General features: G+C 41.5%; 1 protein-coding gene across 1 annotated transcript in view; it reads right to left on the bottom strand.

Annotated features, from left to right (window-relative positions):
- CENPC (centromere protein C) overlaps positions 1-20,323 on the bottom strand; it is a 30,800-nt gene extending 10,477 nt beyond the window's left edge. Inside the window, exons 1-18 of the mRNA XM_086612254.1 lie at positions 20,296-20,323; positions 18,561-18,607; positions 16,878-16,939; positions 16,454-16,551; positions 14,759-14,843; positions 14,443-14,653; positions 13,362-13,547; positions 12,364-12,743; positions 10,873-11,722; positions 10,219-10,257; positions 9,190-9,263; positions 8,248-8,316; positions 6,940-7,044; positions 6,060-6,158; positions 3,006-3,101; positions 2,543-2,697; positions 2,054-2,144; positions 59-131 (exon numbers count right to left, since the gene is read on the bottom strand). Coding sequence (XP_086468380.1) covers positions 59-131; positions 2,054-2,144; positions 2,543-2,697; positions 3,006-3,101; positions 6,060-6,158; positions 6,940-7,044; positions 8,248-8,316; positions 9,190-9,263; positions 10,219-10,257; positions 10,873-11,722; positions 12,364-12,743; positions 13,362-13,547; positions 14,443-14,653; positions 14,759-14,843; positions 16,454-16,551; positions 16,878-16,939; positions 18,561-18,607; positions 20,296-20,310 — 2,735 coding nt within the window. The 5' untranslated portion in view covers positions 20,311-20,323. The remainder of the gene's footprint in view (positions 1-58; positions 132-2,053; positions 2,145-2,542; positions 2,698-3,005; positions 3,102-6,059; positions 6,159-6,939; positions 7,045-8,247; positions 8,317-9,189; positions 9,264-10,218; positions 10,258-10,872; positions 11,723-12,363; positions 12,744-13,361; positions 13,548-14,442; positions 14,654-14,758; positions 14,844-16,453; positions 16,552-16,877; positions 16,940-18,560; positions 18,608-20,295) is intronic.
- Between the last annotated feature and the right edge of the window lie 292 nt (positions 20,324-20,615).

Below are 20,615 nucleotides of genomic sequence, written 5' to 3'. Positions count from 1 at the left end.
AAAACGTACAAAAGCTTGGAAAGTGTTTCAGCAAACTTCTCTGCAGAAAGTTCTTCACCTGTCTTTTTTGAGTTGTGTGAAGAGGAGAACGCTGTCTTCATTCAGAAGATTACGTATGTTATATCCATTTCCTACAAACGAAAACAGAGAAAGTTTTCTTTAGAAGCCACTAGCAATTTTTGAAGCCCTGTCATCAGCCAAGTGTATTTTTATTTTACATATTTTATCAGAAGGAATATTAGCCCCTAATCTAGTATGCCACTCTCACAGGTACAGCATTGATTTCAAAGAGATAACAAGGAATATAGCTAATGTCATTTATGTTAACCTGTGGTAGGAATAAAGTGCATCTTTGCTGAGAAGATTTTTACTAAAAAGAGTGTAACAGGCTTGAGCGCTCAGCTCTCAAAACCCACAAGAAAACTTTAAGGCAACTGAATCTACTTTAATTTATTCCCATGAAAAAATCTCAATAGAAACTGCACATGGAAACTTACCTGCAGGTCTTCACTTGGGATTTGCATACTAACATCACCACAAATATAGAAACATCTAAAAGGCACTCAATGTCAGGAATGAGCAACATCCTAACATTCATATAGAGCCACGTTTGACGAATTCCAAAGAAATCACCCGCCACAACCATGGCATTGCCCATCCAAGCACACTGAGACATGCCATCAAGAAGCAGGGAAGAATGGAAATTAAGTATAGATCCTTATGGCCATATGGAACTTCCAGCTGTTTATATAACCTGCTTTGCCAAAAAGCAAACTACAGAATTGTCTCTGCAGAGCCCTAAACTTTTAAGATTAAAACAGAAAAACTCCTTCAAAGCATCAAGCATTAATTGAACAATGATTGTTCAATCGGGACATCATGGTGAAAAGTTAACGGAAAAACAAGTGGCAGCTTGTCATGTTCCAACACTGCCTCTTCACGAGAAAGCCCTACAAAAGCTCTCTGCAGCTCCATGAGCATTTTGCTTTACAACTACTACAAACTCTCCTGACTGTCTTACTCACTGAAGGACAGCTTCCCAAATGGAATTCATTCCACTTTGATCTCAGAAGGGCAAAATCAGAGGCGTCTAATTTCTCAACAAGCCACATGAAGTTACAACCCACTCAACAAGACATTTTTCACCTTCTGTATATCAAGCACAAAATGTAAAATATGGTGAACAGATCCCAACGGATTTTTGTAATTTTAAGTAGAAAAAACCACAAACAGATGGTGACCAAAACAACTAAATCAACTACCACTATATTAAGCTCTCTGTGAAGTTTCCCCAAGATTACAGCTAGGGACAGGACCAGAATACCATGGGAAATTCACTCTTAGAACTTGGTAGTGTTGTCAAAAACTTTGATGTCAACTCATATAAACAAGCAGTGTTTCTATCACTGCATTCAAAGGTCAAGTCATCAGCTCACACCTAGTGTTAGGTCACATTCATAGAATCATAGAATCCTATAAGGGTTCAGGTTGGAAGGGACCTCAAAGATCATCTAGTTCCAACCCCCCTGCCATGGGCAGGGACACCCTCCACTACACCAGGTTGCCCAAAGCCTCATCCAACCTGGCCTTGAACACCTCCAGGGATGGGGCATCTACAACTTCTCTGAGCAATCTGTGCCAGTGCCTCACCACCCTCACAGTGAAAAATTTCTTCCTTAGATCTAATCTAAATCTCCCCTCTTTCAGTTTAAAGCCATCACCCCTTGTCCTATCACTACACGCCCTTGTAAAAAGTCCCTCTCCAGCTTTCCTGTAGGCCCCCTTTAGGTACTGGGAGGCTGCGATAAGATCACCCCGGAGCCTTCTCTTCTCCAGGCTGAACAGCCCCAACTCTCTCAGCCTGTCTTTATAGCAGAGGTGCTCCAGCCCTTGGATCATCTTCGTGGCCTTCCTCTGGACCTCATAACCCTATTACTTTCCCACTCTCTTCTCAAACTTATCTCTTCCCACCATTCAGCTCAGTTTTACTTCCTAGCATGCTAATTCAGTCTCATCCGTCTCCAACAAACTGGTTTCAAACACACGTACGTACCTGCTGGAACATAGAAGTAGTCCCCTGTAGTCAGACAGTACGATGTCTTATGTAAGGTAACAATAATTTTGCCGTAGATAACATGGAAAGCCTTAATGAAAGCCAAAAGGTTCTAAGATTAGCAATGTTTCCTTTGCAAGCATTTAAGAAAGTTATCCAAGAAAACTTAAAAGAGGGGTGGGTGCCAATTTTATTTATTTGATACTTCTATTTTGCCTGCAAGATCCAGGTAGGAAATGTACATGGACACATGGATTTCATGTGAGGCAAAGCAGGGCAATGTGCAGGCAAAGTACCTCTAGCAAGTTTCTTTGGTTACAACTGATTTCACAACTGAAACAATTCATTAATGTTTCCTGTATTTATCTGCAGTATAGGGGGAAAAAAAATCCTGAAAAACCTGTCAATGTCACATGCTACTTCTAACCATTCTAAGATTTTTCTGTTTACACAATCCGTTTTACAAAACCAAGAAAAAAGCGTACTTACTATTGTATCCGTGTGGACATACTGGTGTCCCTTTTCTTTAAATGGTTTCAAAATCAATCTACCAGTGGCAAAAGCAGCTGTATTCAAATCTTTATATATCTCTACTGACCCATCTTTGAAGAAGCAGGAGTGATTGTTTTCAGTGTTAACACATTCTACAAAAGAAGTTGGGAGATGAGCGTTAATGATAACACATAATTAGTCTTGTTAATTGCTCAGTCACTACTTACTAAATCATACACATTAAGCATTGTTTCAGTGCAACACCAAGAGCTAGACTCAATATTTAGCTGAAAAAATCGGGACACTTTTTGCGTCTTCCTCAGAGTTTTCTCCAGAAGAGCAATGAACACTTCAACAGCTCCCCTTTCTACGCCCAATGTGGCATGAACAATTTTTTTTTCTTATCAGCCTAAACACTTGATAATTCAGAAAAGCCCTTGGTCACATCCCCTCAACTCACCGAGAAGAACTTCCTCATTTGTTACTGGGTCCAGTACAACGGTTGGCTTAGAAGTATCAGCAAGGGTGTAACCCAAATTTGCAGGTATCTCACTTCCTGAGGAGAAAAAAACAAAAACAAAAGCAGAAAAATAATCACTCTACATTTTAAAAACTTAATTATTCAACCACAACTTTTCCACAAGTTTAGATTTTACACATACATGAATTTGTTTTATTAAGTGACTAAACTGACTGAGTACACTTTCTTCAAATAAAAGGAAACCATCCGTAACAATTCTTTGAAAATGTAATTTTCATGGGAATTATTTCTGTGTGTAATAGATAAAGAGTCTCTAAATCCTAAAGAATTTTCCAGGGGAATGTCAACTATTTATCCTAGGCTATTAATGAGAGTATTTACTCAAAAGTACCTGTGCTGTGAGAGAAGTGCTTTTCTGGCAACAGATGCTGAGAGGACAGCAAGTGAGAGTATGAAATACATGATGAAGAACAAGTTTTTTCCGTTTTCCTACTGCTGATGGGCATCAGGAGACTTAAGAGATAAAATGTTCCAAAGAATAAGCACATGTTCGATTTTCCTTTTCTCAAGAAACACCATTACAGGAACCTTACTGTAAGTTGTAAATCAGAGAACTATTTCTATAATAAAAAGGATTTTTCCAGAGAAGGAAACAGCCTAAGAGTTGACGACAACCTTATGCTTTTCAAATAGCAAAGAGCTGCTGGAGAATGTTCATGGCAGAATAAATATCCCAAAGCTCTCCTGCAGGGCTCTCTTAAGCAGACAATTTTAGCACATGGATGTTAAAGGCAAGCTCTGGCACTTTATAGGCACTCGTGGCTGCTTAAATACTCCTACACCAAGCAGCCAGAGGTAGGAAGAACGTCGCTGTGTTTGAAATAACCATCTCTATAAAAAGAGGCAGCAACAGATGCAACTCCATAGTTATAACCACAGAATTTTTAGCATATCAATAAAATTTAGCAATTTGTCCTAGAAATTCTCCTCAGTTGATGGTCCATATACACATTACTTAAAATTCAAGGATGCTAGCAAAAGATTATCTCTCAGGATGAATGTCTGTTAAAGAGGAAATCCATCACTTCTGGAAACCAGTTCAAATGCACCTAAAGCAACCAATAATTCTCGTAAGACGTGGTATGAACAGTCACTACCAGCTCAGGTTTACATGGACTACAAATGATTTACGGTAAAAACAAACTGTACTTAGGTTAATCTAGACACCGCCAAAAGCAGGTACCCCTTCCATCCCCAAAAATGCTGCAACAGAGCAATGGCACTTCTATGGAACACTTCCCACCTCTAACATGGAGCTCACACACTTTATTTAGAGCTGTTAACCGTTAAGTCTTCTGTGAATTTACCTAGTTCTTGCCTTGAATCTACATAAATATTTTTATCACAGTATCCTGGGGCAGGGAGCACGCAGTGAGAAGAGCCGCCTTATTTTATCTGAAAAACCCAGCCCTCTCTTTCTTCCATACCTTCCAGTTCTTGTGTTTAAAAACAAACAAACAAAAAACCCCCAAAAAACAAACCACAATTTATATAGAATCATAGAATGGTTTGGGTTGGAAGGGACCTCAAAGATCATCTAGTTCCAACCCTCCTGCCATGGGCAGGGACACCCTCCACTACACCAGGTTGCCCAAAGCCTCATCCAACCTGGCCTTGGAACACTTCCAGGGATGGGGCATCTACAACTTCTCTGGGAAACCTGTTCCAGTGCCTCACCACCCTCACAGTGAAAAATTTCTTCCTTATATCTAATTTAAATCTGCCCTCTTTCAGTTTAAATCCATTGCCCCTTGTCCTGTCACTACACGCCCTTGTAAAAAGTCCCTCTCCAGCTTTCCTGTAGGCCCCCTTTAGGTACTGGAAGGCTGCAATAAGATCAGCCCGGAGCCTTCTCTTCTCCAGGCTGAAGAGCCCCAACTCTCTCAGCCTGACAGATCTATTCCTCTTCTTCATGCCACTCATGATTTCACAGGTCTTCCTCACCCCTCTGCCGTACTCTCTTCAGGGCTGAGCAGTCTCACTGCGTAGTTGCTTCTTATACAGAAGTCCTTCCATCTTTTTGACAAGCTTTCTCTGAACCTTCTCTAGACCTACTACTTTCTTTTTGAGGTAAGGAATAAAGTTTACATGCAATACTAAAGAATCAGAAATTTGTAACAACATTGACTTGTTTTCTTCCTTATCGATTATTTCAGCCCTGATTTGTTTTAGAACTGTTGTGTCAGGACACTATGGGATTTTCCAAGTTTGTTAGCATTTGGTTTATGTTCTGTAACTTCGCATAGAAATGTTTCAGTCTCAAACAAACGCTCTAGACAGTCCTCATAAAGAAAGGTTCTTTAGCATCAAAACATCTTCCACAGAGCACAGCAAAAATAATTCCACTTTGGGACTTTGACTCTATCTCCCTTTTCTGAGCACTACCTACTGGCCCTAAAGGCTCTAGCAAAGTTCTTGTTCCTGTTGGTTTAAACAGGGATTTATTGCCCATTTTTAACCACTTTATGCACTGTTCCTAAAGCTCTCTCTTCACCTACCCTGTTATGCTTTTGTATTTCACCTACAACAGCTTAAAACTCTTTTGACATCATATGCTGTCTTTTCAGATGTGATATTACAGGTATCAGTAAAATGACCAGAAGTTTTTATACCTTAACTGCACATTATGAAACTAAATACTTAGCATCATTATTCAACGAGCTCAACAAAGACAGAAGTACAGCTTATTTTCTTCAGCCCCTGCTTTAAAGGCACCACAACCCTCCTGGGTATGTCCTCTATCTCCTCCTTTCTACTGCAGAGAAGTTCAAGTTTTTACAACAAGATTATACAGCATTGCTACAGGTACAATACGAAGAGGTTTTTCTACATTAACACATCTCATTATAAAATTATTTTCACCCAGACAGAGAATCAAGTTTTTACAGGAGAAAAATCTTACAGCAATGGAGTACTTGATTACAGATTGATTTAATTTTTGACGTATCAAAAGAAAAAAGTCTGTGTTCATACTTCTTTCATCTCTTTTCTGCTTGTGACCTCCTTTCCTCCGATTAATCTTCCTGTGAGGTTCTGTTTCTGGACACACTATTCCACTAATCACAAGCGCTCCTGAAACAAAAGAATGTTTCACAAAGTTCACAAACCATAAGAATTTTACAAGAATGCAGACCTGCACAACCAACAAGCATTTCGGCTGAGGGTGTATTTCCTTGATGCTGAACTTTTCAGACAGCTTTGGAAAGCCAGAAAAAAACAAAATGCTTTTCAACATCAAGTATTTTGGGGTGCAGTGTAACTTGAGACTTTTGAAAAGAATTTGATCATATCTCAAACAACATTTCAGAAAATCATGACATGAGTCAATTTTTAAGGCAAAATTTCAATTTTAGGTACAGAAAAACTATTTTCAAGCGGAATAATTAATCAGGAAACAGCCAAATTAGGCTGAATTTTCAGAAAAAAAAATCCCTGAGAACAAGATACATTCTATCACTTTGGGAATTTAACACTGAGACTGTATAAAATATCATGGTGTCTGCTCTGGAGAACAATCCTGACACAAAGAGAAATGATCTTTTTCCAGTATCATACAGAATTTTGATGTAATAAACCTAATAGTACAGAGAAACCATTTTGTTCTTCCCTGAACAGTTAAGGCAAAGGTACTTAACACGCTCTGCTGATACTATTTCTAGCTGACACAGAGTATCAGGACAGAAAAAGACTACACAGAACCATGACTAAATAGCTGGAGACCATAAATAATCTGCTTTTTAAAAAAATTACCAAATGGTAAGCATCCCAAAGCTTTCCTGGCACGAGATCAACCCACAGATTTCTCTCTACTGCCCTATCAGGAGAAAGGAAAGAAGTATTTTGGAACTAATACCTGAAGGCCTCATGGTATAGTTTACACGCTCGCCTCGCCAATATTCCAGAGGTCTGATGCGTATCCTTTTTGTCCGACGAACATTTGGTGTGTTGGAAGGCATTACTGATTTAAAGGATGAAACCATTCACATTAAACATGAGAGGAAAATTCAGAAACGGAAAACATTAGATACCCTTTCCTGGTGTTCCCTATCAGGGGTCAGCACTTCCCAGGTGATATTTATATCACATCACTATCACAACAGGAAAAAGGAATCACAGATTACCAAAAGCCTGCTTTGGCACACATCAATATTTCACCCTCCGTTTTCTTAAACAGTCACCATGCTGACTTTATATTAGATTTCATTCTACATGACTTAGTGCATCACCGAGATACAGACACGAGGGGCTCAAGCACACGAGCAGCAAACATCCCACAACTGGGAAGACAAAGCTCTCAACAGAGACTAAGAAGTCTAAATCTGAGGGATTTCACTGGCAACAGTGGAAAGGCAAGAGGAGAGTAACAGAGATTGCACAAGCAGCCCCTCCTCTTCCAGATTCTCAAGGCCCATCTCCAAGGTTCAGAAAAGCAGCACTTTTGCCATCTGAAATCCCATGTTTCCAATACTTCTCAGATATTTATCTCCAGACTTACTTACTACACAGTCTTGACTTCCAGTTTTTCTAAGCTGCCATATATGAATACAGTAAGATTTGATATTTTAGTGTTTGTAAGAAAGAATAAAAGCCCCTTAAGAGTTGAAAGCAAATTAGTCAAGAATATTTAAATGTTAAAAATAAAAATGAAAAACAGTAAATAAAAAAAAAACTTGCCAAAATAGTTTTTGAAGGTAGACAACTACAGTGTTGTGCATAAAAAAAATCACAAAGGGAATAAAACCCAATAAAAACAGACTAATATGAGACTGGAATCGACTGCAGGCCCATTGTTGCATCCTGTCCGGACTCGGACCACCACCAAAGGCAAGTTATTTGCACCCGCAGTTACACTGTGTAAAACAAATTCAAACTCTTCCTGCTCTCACTGAACTGTGTCTTGGCTCAATATTAAAGGAAAAATGGAAATGTGACAGTTAAAAAGAAAATTGCTGAATACAGTAATAAAAGAAACACTAGAAGTTTTCAAAGTAACTTAAAAATTAGAGAAGGGTCATAGTACCCTAAAGAACTAGCACGCTTTATCTGTAAATACTTACTAACATATGAACCATTCCTGTGTCTCCTTCAGCAAAGTTTACATCAAGTTGGAAATACATTGGTATTTATGCACTTACATTAAGATTTCTTAAAATAATCTTACCTATTTTATGCCTTGCTACGTAGTCTGACAACAGTTCTCTCTCTTGGTAATCCGAGTCTTCAGAATTATCTGAAAAAACATGCAAAAAACCACTATAGGCATTTACTATTTCTGATTTTTATTCAATATACTCAACTAGAAGCAATCAAAGGTACCACAAAGCAGAAGTATTTCCCACTAACATTTTTTTCTTTAAACCCAATGTAGATAAACAGCATATGCAATCAGTTTCTAAACAGTGAAAGCTTGAAAATCCCACGAAAACTATACATTGAAGTAAATATTCCTCAGACCCATCCCTCTGATTAAACATTGGCAAATTTTAAGTACACATAAAATTTTATTGATTGAAATGCAAGGTCATTCAGCATTATAGCACTCACCTCTGACTCCAGAACAAACTTCTTACCAGACCACACACAAAACTAGGACTCTGAAGAAAGAATTCCACGAACTAACAACATTGACAACTGGCCTAAAACACTAAGGAAAAGACTTTCTATCCCCGGGGCCCATATTCATTATGACAGAAAGTGCAACTTGTGTAGGGAAACTTCAAAGAAAATCAAAATATTTTTAGACAAACAGGCCACAATTCCATAAGGCTGTAAAATTTGGTCTAGGGTGGCCTGAAGTGATTGTGTACAGCACCATCACCTGGCAACGCATCAAACCGAGTCTAAAAAATTTGTTCAAAAATATTTTGGAAGGATAACTTTAACCTGGCAGGCTTGATGCCAAACATGTAGTATGTGCCCTTCCAAAGCGAACACAACATAAAGCTGGCATTCTGTTATCACATACTTGGGCATAAATCTGCTAATAAAATCTGCATTTCTTACTCTGGACAAGCAGAATACGACAGGAATTACTGTACCATCAATTACAGCTTATAAGAAGCTTATACATAAAATGCAAGAAAACACCAACTTTAAACGTTACCTGAAGATGTATTATCCTGTTCATAAGACTTACTTCTGGAACTAAATTTATCACCACGTTCTAGAACAGGTCCACTTCAAAGGAAAAAAAAAAAAAAACACCTGCTTGAACATGTTAAATGTCAAAGGAACATTACAGCACTATCAAGAGCAAATATAAGATCACATGGGGTGAGTTTTGTTGCCCTTTGTCTGTCCCAGACACTGAAGCAAATGACTGTGAGTTAGGAAGCACAGGTCTGAAATTCATCAATGGCTTCTCTACTCGGCCATCAGGCAGACAAAATGGCATTCACACCTTCTCTCTAAACAGGCTTCCGAAAAATCTTTTGAGCTTTTTTCTTTTTATTCCCTTCCAAAAGAAACAGACCTCCTCTCCTCTGTAGCATTATGTTTCAAGAAATTTTCCATAGCCCACGGTTATAGAACTGCTTTAAAGAAATGTTTTGCATACCGTAAGGAAAGGACAGTAAAATAGTTTGTAATTGTAATTTGTAATATGCATTCTGTCATAAAATCTCCCCCACCAAATGACAATGATTAACAACTATGTAACTCCACCAGAGACTCTAGAGCAATCAAATTTCTTGTAGCAGGACTTCTCTGACAGCTCAACCTCTCCTCCCTTCCCCGTCTGTGACTGTGCACAACCAAGAGTTCGGGTCGTAGGTACAGTTCCACACCTTACTTAACAGTAACTTTATCAGCACAGTTGTTACTAGCTCCAGGAGCACTGGTGTTTCTGTTCAAAAACCACACACCAATGTGGAAGCAAGCCTCAAAGCCAAAAAAAAATCCCCAAGGGCAAGAAACTTACTATGACCCCTTACTCATGACAGGAAGAAGAGTTTTACTAGTTTATTAACTGCATCAGCACAGTATTTAAACACCTCAGGCATGAACCACAACTCCTTTGCTACTAGGTTCTGCGCCAGTAGAACATGGAATGCAGTAGTAGCACCAAACAGCTGTTCTCAGTGAGGCACAAGTGAGATTAAATGCAAGTTTTGCAGACAATGCAGGAAATTACCTTTCATGACTTGTAGCCTTCTCAACTGCAAAGAAATCTCTAGAAGAGAAAAAATTATTATTATTATGTTAAGTCAATTTTACTTAACCTGCAGGTTCCTTTCAGTAATAACTTTATATACTGAATAGAACCATAAAATAGACATTTAAAAAAAAAATACAAAGCACGTTCTTTGCACAGTGATTAAAACTCAATTAGACTGGTTAAAGAAGCTTATTCTTTTGATCACTTATCATTAGTAAAGTTACTTCCACCAAAATAAATACAATTGAAGAATGAAACATTATTTTCTCAATTTGTAAACAAAGTAACAAACCTGGCAGTAAAGTTTTTCTACAGGTGGTGGGGTTGTGCGTGCATGTGTATCTTTTTTTGTCTATTTTTTGTTTTTAAACTGGATCTGCTACTCCAGTCTCAAAAGAACACTTGAAAAATTCCAGCACAAGTTTCCTTATGTAGAAGCAGCCACTGGATTTGGTAGCCACCTTTGAGAACAGGATGCTGATACACCATTTGGTTTCTCTAGTAGCTATTCAACCAGCCTGAAACCATCACATGACTCAACTGGGCCATTACTGTTTAAAAACTAACAAGATGTGTTTAATTACCTACCAAGTCATACCGCATTTGTAAGGAATTACATAAAAAGCTTACTGTAGTCCATGCTGTGCGTTACGTTTTCTTTTGCTACTTTTTGTTTTCCCATCTGATGACTTCTGGCTTTTTCTTGCTGCTTTCTGCACAGAAGAGCTGTCGGAATCCGTTTCAGACTCAGCGTCCTCAGGGTTTGAGCAAACACCTTTGCTGGTTCTGCGATCACTTTTTTTGGATACCTTCCCTGCGGACTTGGCTGATACTCGTTCCTTTCCGGAATTCTTCACGCTGCCTAGGGGAAGCTGTTGTGCTTTCACAGGAGTTCTGTTATTTGCACCACCGAGCGACTCCGAAGCCTGCGACACACTTTTGGGCTTTTCAGACTCAGGCAGCTTCTGAATCCCAGACGTCTGGAATTTGTGCCGCACAGGTGAGGCAAACACTTCATTCAGTTTTCCAGGCTCTCTTTCGAGCTCCTCTTCACCAGGCTCGCTGTCAGAACTCTCCTCTCTCTGTAACCGAGGTTTTTTATCACTACTTTTCTTGCCAGATTTTTTAAGCTTCTTCCCCTGACTTTCTCCCAGTTTCTGAGCTACTGTATCTTCTGTAAGTTTCTGCTTAGTGTGTTTCGTGGGAACTAAACGCTGGGAAGAAGCTTTTGAAGCTGACTGCAGAGACTTGGAAGACTTGAGATTCTTTTTTGAAGACACAGACGGCTCTTGCTGATGACCAGCTGAGGGCACAGGAGAATCCTCACTTGGCAGCAGCCTTGCTTTACGTTGTCCTGCATCAGATGCTTTTGTTCCCAACACAGAACATGACAACATCACTTCTTCAGCTTCTGGTTTCCAGGACCTCTCCTTTTTCCGGTTTGGAGAGCCCTGCTTAAGTGCATCCTTTTTAGTCTTTCCTATCAATACACAAAACACTTGGAAGTTAGTATCTTCTCCCATCAAACCTGAAGATGTGTGTTGACATCTGAATGCATACAAATAAACCAAAGAATTAAAAAAAAAAATAAAAAAAACCCACAAAACCAGATTTTTCCCTGATGATTAAAAGGTTTTCTCTAACTATAGTGTATGGAAAAGTCACAACAGAATTTTTGGTGTACTTCCAGTATTTCCTAGCAGAAAAAAAGGGCAGAAATGTTAAATTCTATCTGTTTTCCAGTTTTTAGTGCTTCCTGCTACAAAACTCTTCTCAAATAATTTCTAAAAACTGATCCCTTTCAGTTCAAAGCATGTTTCTTAATCTTCTTTCTATGGAGAAAGGAGCAAAAGCTTGTGGGTTCTTTGTGTGCTCACAAGAAAAGGCAACACTGCTAACTTAATTTTTAAAGTCCTATGAGGAAGGAGGACGAGGGGAAGAGTAAAGACACTGTCTCACTGCCTCACATACACCCAAACCTAACTGTGCAACTGAAACATCAATTAGGAACCCACTAATGTCTCTCATCTACTTTATCCTTATTTCCCAATAAACCACCACCAAAAAAATCCAGCAATGTGACCTGGAAGAAGAAGGCTGAAGATCTGTTAAATAACTTACCCACATGAGTACTGTTTTGCCTTTGAGATTTAAGGACCTCTCCTTCACTGTTGGAAACTGGATCAGACTCTGATGTTCCTCTGAAGTCAGGTACTCCAACATCCAAATCATCCATTTTCTGTTTAGTAAGTGCTTCAACCTGTCCTTTTCTGTTCTTGCCTTTCTTAGTCTCTGTCTTCTCCTTCTCAGAGGGCTGAGATTTAGAAACAGGAGTTGCAGAGCCATCTGGTTTTGATTTTTTGTTCTTACGGGGTATTGAAAACCAAGAATTAGAAGATACACCATCTGAGTCATCAATTAAAAATTCAATTTCATTTTCTATTTCTGTATCTTGATCTTTCACAGGAGGTGGTGATGGCGGTGATATTGAGGCCGAATATCTAAAGAAAGGAGGGACAAAATATTCATATCATTCGACCGGAAAAAAAAAAAGACTTTCAATCTTGCAAATCTAGCGGTGACTCCAGAACACCTTGACAAGCTACAGGACATTCCTTGGAAGAATTATTATAAAGTTCATCATTCATTGCCCTTTAGCTTCCAAAAAGAGCACAAGGCCTGCTTGTCCTTGCTTGGTCCTCAGATTCACACCTCATTATTGCTCAGGTGCTGGATAGACAACTTCCTGTCTAACTGGTAACATCCTTACTAGCTCTGAAAAAGACTGCTTGATCACTGCTAACTTCAGAATCACACTAGGTTTTCCCAAATCCTCCAACCTACCTGCCAAAACATCCCAGGCTCAATCTGAAACACTATTCAACAGCTACATACTATTTCACTGGCAGGCAAAAGCAACAGCACTGTTAAGTCCTAACAGCACAAAACTTCAAAACAACTATTCAAACCCTTCCTCAAGCGGCATTTTTCAGTAATGCTGGACTATCTCAAACACATTCTCCCAGACCATGTTTATAGACAAAAGGATGTTCCTCCAGTACTCAGGACTGGGTTATTTTACTAGCACGTTATGTTCCATATTAAGCCTCAAAACAAACCTTTTTCCAAGCGTTCCTGTTGCTACAGCTGCCAAGACAGCCGAAGAGAAAGACTTCTCTTTCTGTACAGAAGACATAGCAATACGTTTTGTTCCTAGCACAAGAACAACCTGCTCATCTCTCCCAGTCTGAGGTCCTTCCAGGCTCTTTACTGCAGCAGGAGTATTTTGGTCATCGAATTGTAACCTGTGTATGAGAAACAGCATTCAAATATGATGCTACAAATCCTGAGTGCACATTAAAGTATCGGGTAGATGGACAGATGCCCTCATTTTCTCCTGCTGACAGCATCTCATTTCTTACGAATAAGCTTCCACTTGGTAATTTGCTGGAACACAGGTTAGCAGTACTACTTCCCAGCACAGTAGCAAGTGTCCAAGAGGCAACATGGGGTCAGCTTGTGATCAAAGTGAAGGCTGCTCAGCAAGCCAAATTCCTAATTTTAGGAGAACGTGCTTCAGAAATCATCAGGTTTCCTAAACCCTAGGTGCACTCTCTTCCCAGTCTCACTCCATCAGTGGGAATTAATGGGATCAGCGTCAGCCCCTCTCTGTGATCTACCCCAGAGATTCACTACTCCAGGAAAACAGAACTGTGGCTGGGACCACTGGCCACTAGCGCAGCTGGGCTTCAAATTCTCCAAAGAGGAGATAACGATCGCAACTGAAGTTGTTCTACTTTGTATAAAATATTTGCATATTCAGAGTGAGAGGAACCATGGCTGCTAATATCTGCAATTTTTTGTTAACTTTTAAAGTCAACACTGTCACTAGGATTCACTGAAAAAGTCTGGACTACCTGAGAAAATGATAAATTGGGGCACTTTCCTGCGAAATAGAGTTCAAATCTATTCTGACAGGCTTCCTGCACTTGGGTACTGCACTTTGAGGAATTAACCGTTATCACCAGTAGAACAACAACTAATAAACAACAAGTCTGTCCTTTCTAAACCCAGATGGAAATTTTCTAAAAAGCTTGGAATTATTTTTTATGAGTTCACAATCCAAACTCATCAATGGAGTTTAGCCTAAGGAGTAAGGTGGGGGGACAAGACACCACCACCATGTTCAGTTCTACTTACTTATGTACAGGAGAACTTTTCGCTTCCTCCACAAGAAGAGGTGATTCAAGAGACTCGTGATCATCCTCAGGATCCGAAGGACTTTTGGATAGTGCTTCAACATCTTTTAATAAACTATTTGTTTCTCTTTTAGACACAGGAGATTTTGTTTTTCTAGAACCAGCGACATAATGACGTATTGCAGGCTTCAGGGGTGATCCACGTAACCAGTCTGCCATACATATATAAAATAGGTTTGATTCTTGGACTCAAAACGTTACAAAAGCCCAAGAAACAGTAACCCACCAAAAATTAGTTCAATAATAGTGCTACCAACCTCTGCTGCTGACTGGTTTTAGTGGTGATGCAAGTAAGGGCTCCTCAGAATTACAGGCTCTTTTCACAGAGTTAGTTAACCCTGCCTTTGGTTGTCATAGTCGATAATGAACAATGAGAAAAAATAAAATATTTGATAAAGCAACAGTATTTTGACAGGAATATAAACCTCTGCAGAACACAATATAATTTCCTTCCCTTAACTCTTACTCGGACTTCATTTGAAGCACAGTTCTAACTACGCACTTCAACTTTCTGTCACAAGACTTTCTAAAACTAACTCTAAATTTCAAACAGGTAAAACAGTGTGGACAGCAAAAATCTATCTGCAGCTTTGAACAGACATCTTGCTAGTCCACAGGCAAGATTCTTTTCATTAGAATGAATTAATTTAAACAATTTAATTCACCTTTGTTAAGTCAGGTTGAGGTTTTGCAAGAATATCTTTGGGATTATACGATATTGTAACATCAGACTGAAGTAAACAATCACCATTATAAAGGATGCCTGTTCTCAACACTGCCATTAAAAGAATATCCAATTTTTACAAAAAACTATTAGAATCAAAATATTGAAACTATATAAACAAACTGGATTATTGGCACCATTCTCTCAGACGGCACATTAACAAGTCCCTCAACTTGTTTCCACTCTCCAAGGAAGTTACAGATACACAGTTGTTGTTCAGATCACTGTTTGTCAGGAGTTGACAAGCTGCTTTTATACAAGCATCACCTTTCAATTTTACTATCCATTAGACAGCCAAGAACTGTGTCCACAGAGCTGGCAAAGGGGCCGAAACCAACCCAAATGGAGTCCAAGGCAGCCACACCCACCACCAGTTATAAGACAGCGTGCTTCAACCTGACACCACAGGAAATTTAACTGTCCTGGACAAAAAGCTGAAAAACCTTTCATTAGCAAATACCCAAGAAAACAAGGTCTTCAAGAAATCTAGTTATAGAATATTTACTACTAGAGCACAACAAACTAAGAAAAAATATTACCAACAACTACAACAGAAAGTTAAATCATAGCCTCTATACTAATAGAAGTGACACGTGGAGCTTATTCATTCCACACTCATGCAGAACCAAATCCCACAGAATCATAGAATGGTTTGGGTTGGAAGGAACCTCAAAGATCATCTAGTTCCAAGCCCCCTGCCATGGGCAGGGACACCCTCCACTACACCAGGTTGCTCAAAGCCTCATCCAGCCTGGCCTTGAACACTTCCAGGGATGGGGCATCTACAATTCCTCTGGGCAACCTGGTCCAGTGCCTCACCACCCTCACAGTGAAAAATTTCTTCTTTATATCTAATCTAAATCTCCCCTCTTTCAGTTAGCCATTGCCCCTTGTCCTGTCACTACATGCCCTCGGAAAAAGTCCCTCTCCAGCTTTCCTGTAGGCCCCCTGTAAGTACTGGGAGGCTGCAATAAGATCACACCAGAGCCTTCTCTTCTCCAGGCTGATCAGCCCCAACTCTCTCAGCCTGTCTCCATAGCAGAGGTGCTCCAGCCCTCAGATCATCTTCGTGGCCTCCTCTGGACTCGCTCCAGCAGCTCCATGTCCTTCTCGTGTTGGGGACTCCAGAGCTGAACGCAGTATTCCAGGTGGGGTCAACAAAACTAGGCTTGTTTCCAGGTGAAACTGTGCCCAACGCTGTGTTGTGACACTGCCATAACCAACGTACCCTTTGGCTCTGTATCGATGTCCTGTTCTTGTTTCTGACAACAGGAGTTGAGCAACGGGGAGCACTTGGAGACCTTGTTGTGAGATCACTGTCACAACCTAGAAAGGAAAAACCGTAAGTAAGGGATTCTTGGAATTGTCCCGGCTTCATTTATTTTGACAAGTTGCAAAGGCTCGTTAAGGTGACATAAATCCAAGCACGAAAGAATCCTGCTACTCTGGAGAAAGATTACCTTTACAAAACTGTTAAGACAGTTTTAAGCACCTGGGAAGGGAGTGCTTTTAGAGACTGTGAGAACGACTTTATTTTTATCCTTTTATCTCTATTTTTTATTTCTATTTATTTACCACTAAATACAATACAAGGAAGAAATGATTTTTTTCTTTAACCAGAAAATTAAGCAAAACACCAAATGAAAACCTACTTTCGAAACAATCCTGGATGATTTTCAGTACGTTTTGACCTGGCTGTACATCAATCTTGTTTCTGGAAAGAAGAGGGGAAAAAAATATTTTCAATCAAAAATACTAATTGTTCCTATCCCAACAACATAAAAGTGGTAAGGTTCTTGCTACTTAATATTTTAGATTATTTCCACTAGCCCCAATTTTAATATATTTTCCCTACCATTGCCATGCCCAGACACCTGCAAAGAAACTTGTCTAAACATAAACTCCAGGAGAAAAAGCCCCACTGCCACAGAATATGATGAAAAAGAAGAAATCTCTTTACATAAGAGAAAACATACAACTACTGCAGCAGCCATCAGGTAAAAGAGCTTTGGCATGAAGAGAGATTCTCACTTGAAATAAATAAGTTTTTTTTAAATCAGTCCTCAAGTAATGTTGCCTGCACAGTTATCCCATCCCAGTAAACCCAGAAATGAAATGTGCAGGCTGCACATCTATCCCTTCATACAAGGAGTCATAGAATCACAGAATGGTTTGGGTTGGAAGGGACCTCAAAGATCATCGAGTTCCAACCCCCCTGCCATGGGCAGGGAAACCCTCCACTACACCAGGTTGCCCAAAGCCTCATCCAACCTGGCCTTGAACACTTCCAGGGATGGGGCATCTACAGCCTCTCTGGGCAACCTGTGCCACTGCCTCACCACCCTCTGAGTGAAAAATTTCTTCCTTAGATCCTATATAAATCTGCCCTCTTTCAGTTTAAAGTCATTGTCCCTTGACCTATCACTACATGCCCTTGGAAAAAGTCCCTCTCCAGCTTTCCTGTAGCCCCTTTAAGTACTGGAAAGCTGCTATAAGATCACCCCGGAGCCTTCTCTTCTCCAGGCTGAACAGCCCCAACTCTCTCAGCCTGTCTCCATAGCAGAGGTGCTCCAGCCCTCGGATCATCTTTCTGGCCTCTTCTGCACCCGCTCCAGCAGCTCCATGTCCTTCTTGTGCTGGGGACTCCAGAGCTGAACACAGTATTCCAGGTGGGGTCTCACGAGAGCTGAGTAGAGGGGCAGAATCCCCTCCCTCGACCTGCTGCCCACGCTGCTTTGGATGCAGCCCAGGACACGGTTGGCTTTCTGGGCTGCCAGCGCACATCACTGGCTCATGTTGAGCTTCTCATCCACCAGCACTCCCAAGTCCTTTTCCTCAGGGCTGCTCTCAATCCATTCTCCGCCCAGTCTGTACTTGTGCTTGGGATTGCCCTGACCCACGTGCAGGACCTTGCACTTGGCCTTGTTGAACTTCATGAGGTTCTCACAGGCCCACCTCTCCAGCCTGTCAAGGTCCCTCTGGATGGCATCTCTTCCCTCCAGCGTGTCCACCACACCACACAGCTTGGTGTCATCAGATGTTTGCACAGACTACGGCTTCCATGCTCAGACAGCCTAGTCAGGGGTAGCTTAGGTATAGCTACACCATGGTACCACAGCCTGCTGCTTCAGCAGAGGAACGCAAAAGAAATTCGTGGTGCTTTGTCCCCCAGCACAATTTGCTCCTCTCAACACTAAGAAATACAAGAATTTTGGGAAACATCATAGCATCAGTTTAATAAGATACACTGAATAGTTTTGGCATTAAGCTCTCAGACAAAAACCAATGTTTTCCAAACAACTGTATTTAATAATAAAATTTTAAATGTAAATTACCCTCCTCCATGGCAGAATCTTGCTCTGTAGTCTTTTTTAAAATGATTCTGTGAAGAAATAAGAATCAATTTTTACTAAGCATGACAGAAAAACAAATAAGTGACCAACCTCCCATTCCTCGTGTAAGCAAGTCTTGAGGATTCCCGATCCACCTGAAACTAGTGGGAGTTTTGCAGCCTTGTTTTCCTTAGAAGGTGGCAGCAGTTACAGCCCCTGTAACAACTGCCAGAAATTCAGCTTTCCTCAAGAACCACCAAGCATCTGTTGCATTTACAGCCAGAGAGACTTGCAGGAGAGTCACATGACAGAAACCACAGAGAATCTAAGGATTTAGTTAACATTTCTGTGACAACTACCAAAATAATCTTTTAAGTAAGGAAAAGGAACGATCTACCACAAATCAAGCTAGGACACAACCTTACGGCACATCTGCTGCTCTGTAAGCACTGCTCTCACGGAGAGTCTCACCCTGTGTTTGTCACAGGGAAGACCATGTTGACAGGCAGTGAGAACACATCAGCTGTTCCATGGTAAAACTAAAGCCTGGATTAATTCCCAGCACTTCTTCATATACCTGAATCCCGAGTGTCATCAAAGTCATTTGAAAAGCAGACATGACTCCAGCCATCTATTATCACAACTAGAGTAGTAATAATTCAAACGACCATGTATTATCAATGTTACTTTCTATGCCAACAAACGAAATAAAGCCTACTGAGCTGGGAACAGGGAAAGACTGTAGACAATACAAAGAGGAAGGGCGAGCAAAAGACCTAAGCAAAATACTGTTTTTCACCAAAAAATTCTAAATGTTTAGCTGAAAACCAATTATGACCTCTTCTTCATTTGTGTAAACTGGAGCAGAATGTATGTGCAGTGGGGAGATTATCCAGTCCTAATACAACAAAACTCAGCACATTTTTCCTACGTTTGCCATACTGACATTACCCTGCACTTCCTTGTGACTCCTCTTTGATATTACTTCTTGCAATAAAAATAACCCAAAGCATGTAAGGATTTATTCCACTGCAAACCTTCAGCATCAGCTTAAAATGGCAGGAAGAAACTCTAGGTTGCATGGAATAACGACTGACCAAAAGTCATCACTTCGGAAACAGCAAAACCATAATCCACAGCAGATCATTCACTCGGGCTCACACTTGCAGCGGAGTGCAGTGTAGTCAACTGGCAAGCAATCTTTCACATAAGAAAATGAAAAATTCCTGTAACAGACCTAAAAAGCTTTTAACAGTTTATAATGTTCATACCCCGATACACACAAAGAGCTTTTAAAACTTAAGCTCCTCGCGTACCTCTGGCAGACACCGGTAGGAGAAAGATGAGTAGGTCTCTGGCACGCCTAGACAAAGTCGGTTTTTTACGCGTTAACCCGTGAAAAACAAGATCTCAGCGACGAGCGACCGGCGCGGCTGCCGGCGGCCTCAGGCGAACGGGGCGCCCAGCAGAGGAGCCCTCAGAACAGAAGTGTTTGTGGCGGCAACTGGCGCCAAGAGGGAGGGCAGAGCGATAACAGCGGCCCCGCTTTCCCCGGGGGGAAGCGGGGCATCCCCACAGCCTCCCCGCGCTGCCGGGGGGCGGGAAGGCGGCCCCACAGGCCCGCCCGCCCCTCAGGAGCGCAGCGAGGAGAGGGCCGCGCCTCGGCTGCTGCGGAAGGGAACGGCCGCTGCCCACCCCACCGCACGACCCCCCACGCCGCCTCCCCGCGCTGTCTCACCAAGGCCTCCGCCATCCCGCGCCGCCGTGACGAGAAGGACGGCAGCCGGCGGCGGGACCGGGCCGAGCCGCCCGCCGCCGCCGCCGCCGCTTTCAAACCTCGCCCGCCCTCCCGCCGCGCGCGCGCACCGCCGGCGGGCCACGCCCCCTCCCCCCCCCCACGAGCCCCTGCCCCATTGGCCGGCGGCTGCTCGGCGCGCGCGCGCCCCGCCGCGGCCGTTGCGGCGCCTGCGCGGGAGCCAGCGGCTGCCCCCGCCCTCCCGCCGCCGCGCGCTCCGCGGCGCCGCTTCCTTTCCCTGAGGAGAGGCGGTGGCGCCGCCT

The sequence above is a fragment of the Tauraco erythrolophus genome, chromosome 5 (genome assembly GCF_009769465.1).
Source record: "Tauraco erythrolophus isolate bTauEry1 chromosome 5, bTauEry1.pri, whole genome shotgun sequence".
In the NCBI taxonomy this organism is placed as follows: Eukaryota; Metazoa; Chordata; class Aves; order Musophagiformes; family Musophagidae; genus Tauraco; species Tauraco erythrolophus.
This window is presented reverse-complemented; position numbering and strand designations above follow the sequence as displayed.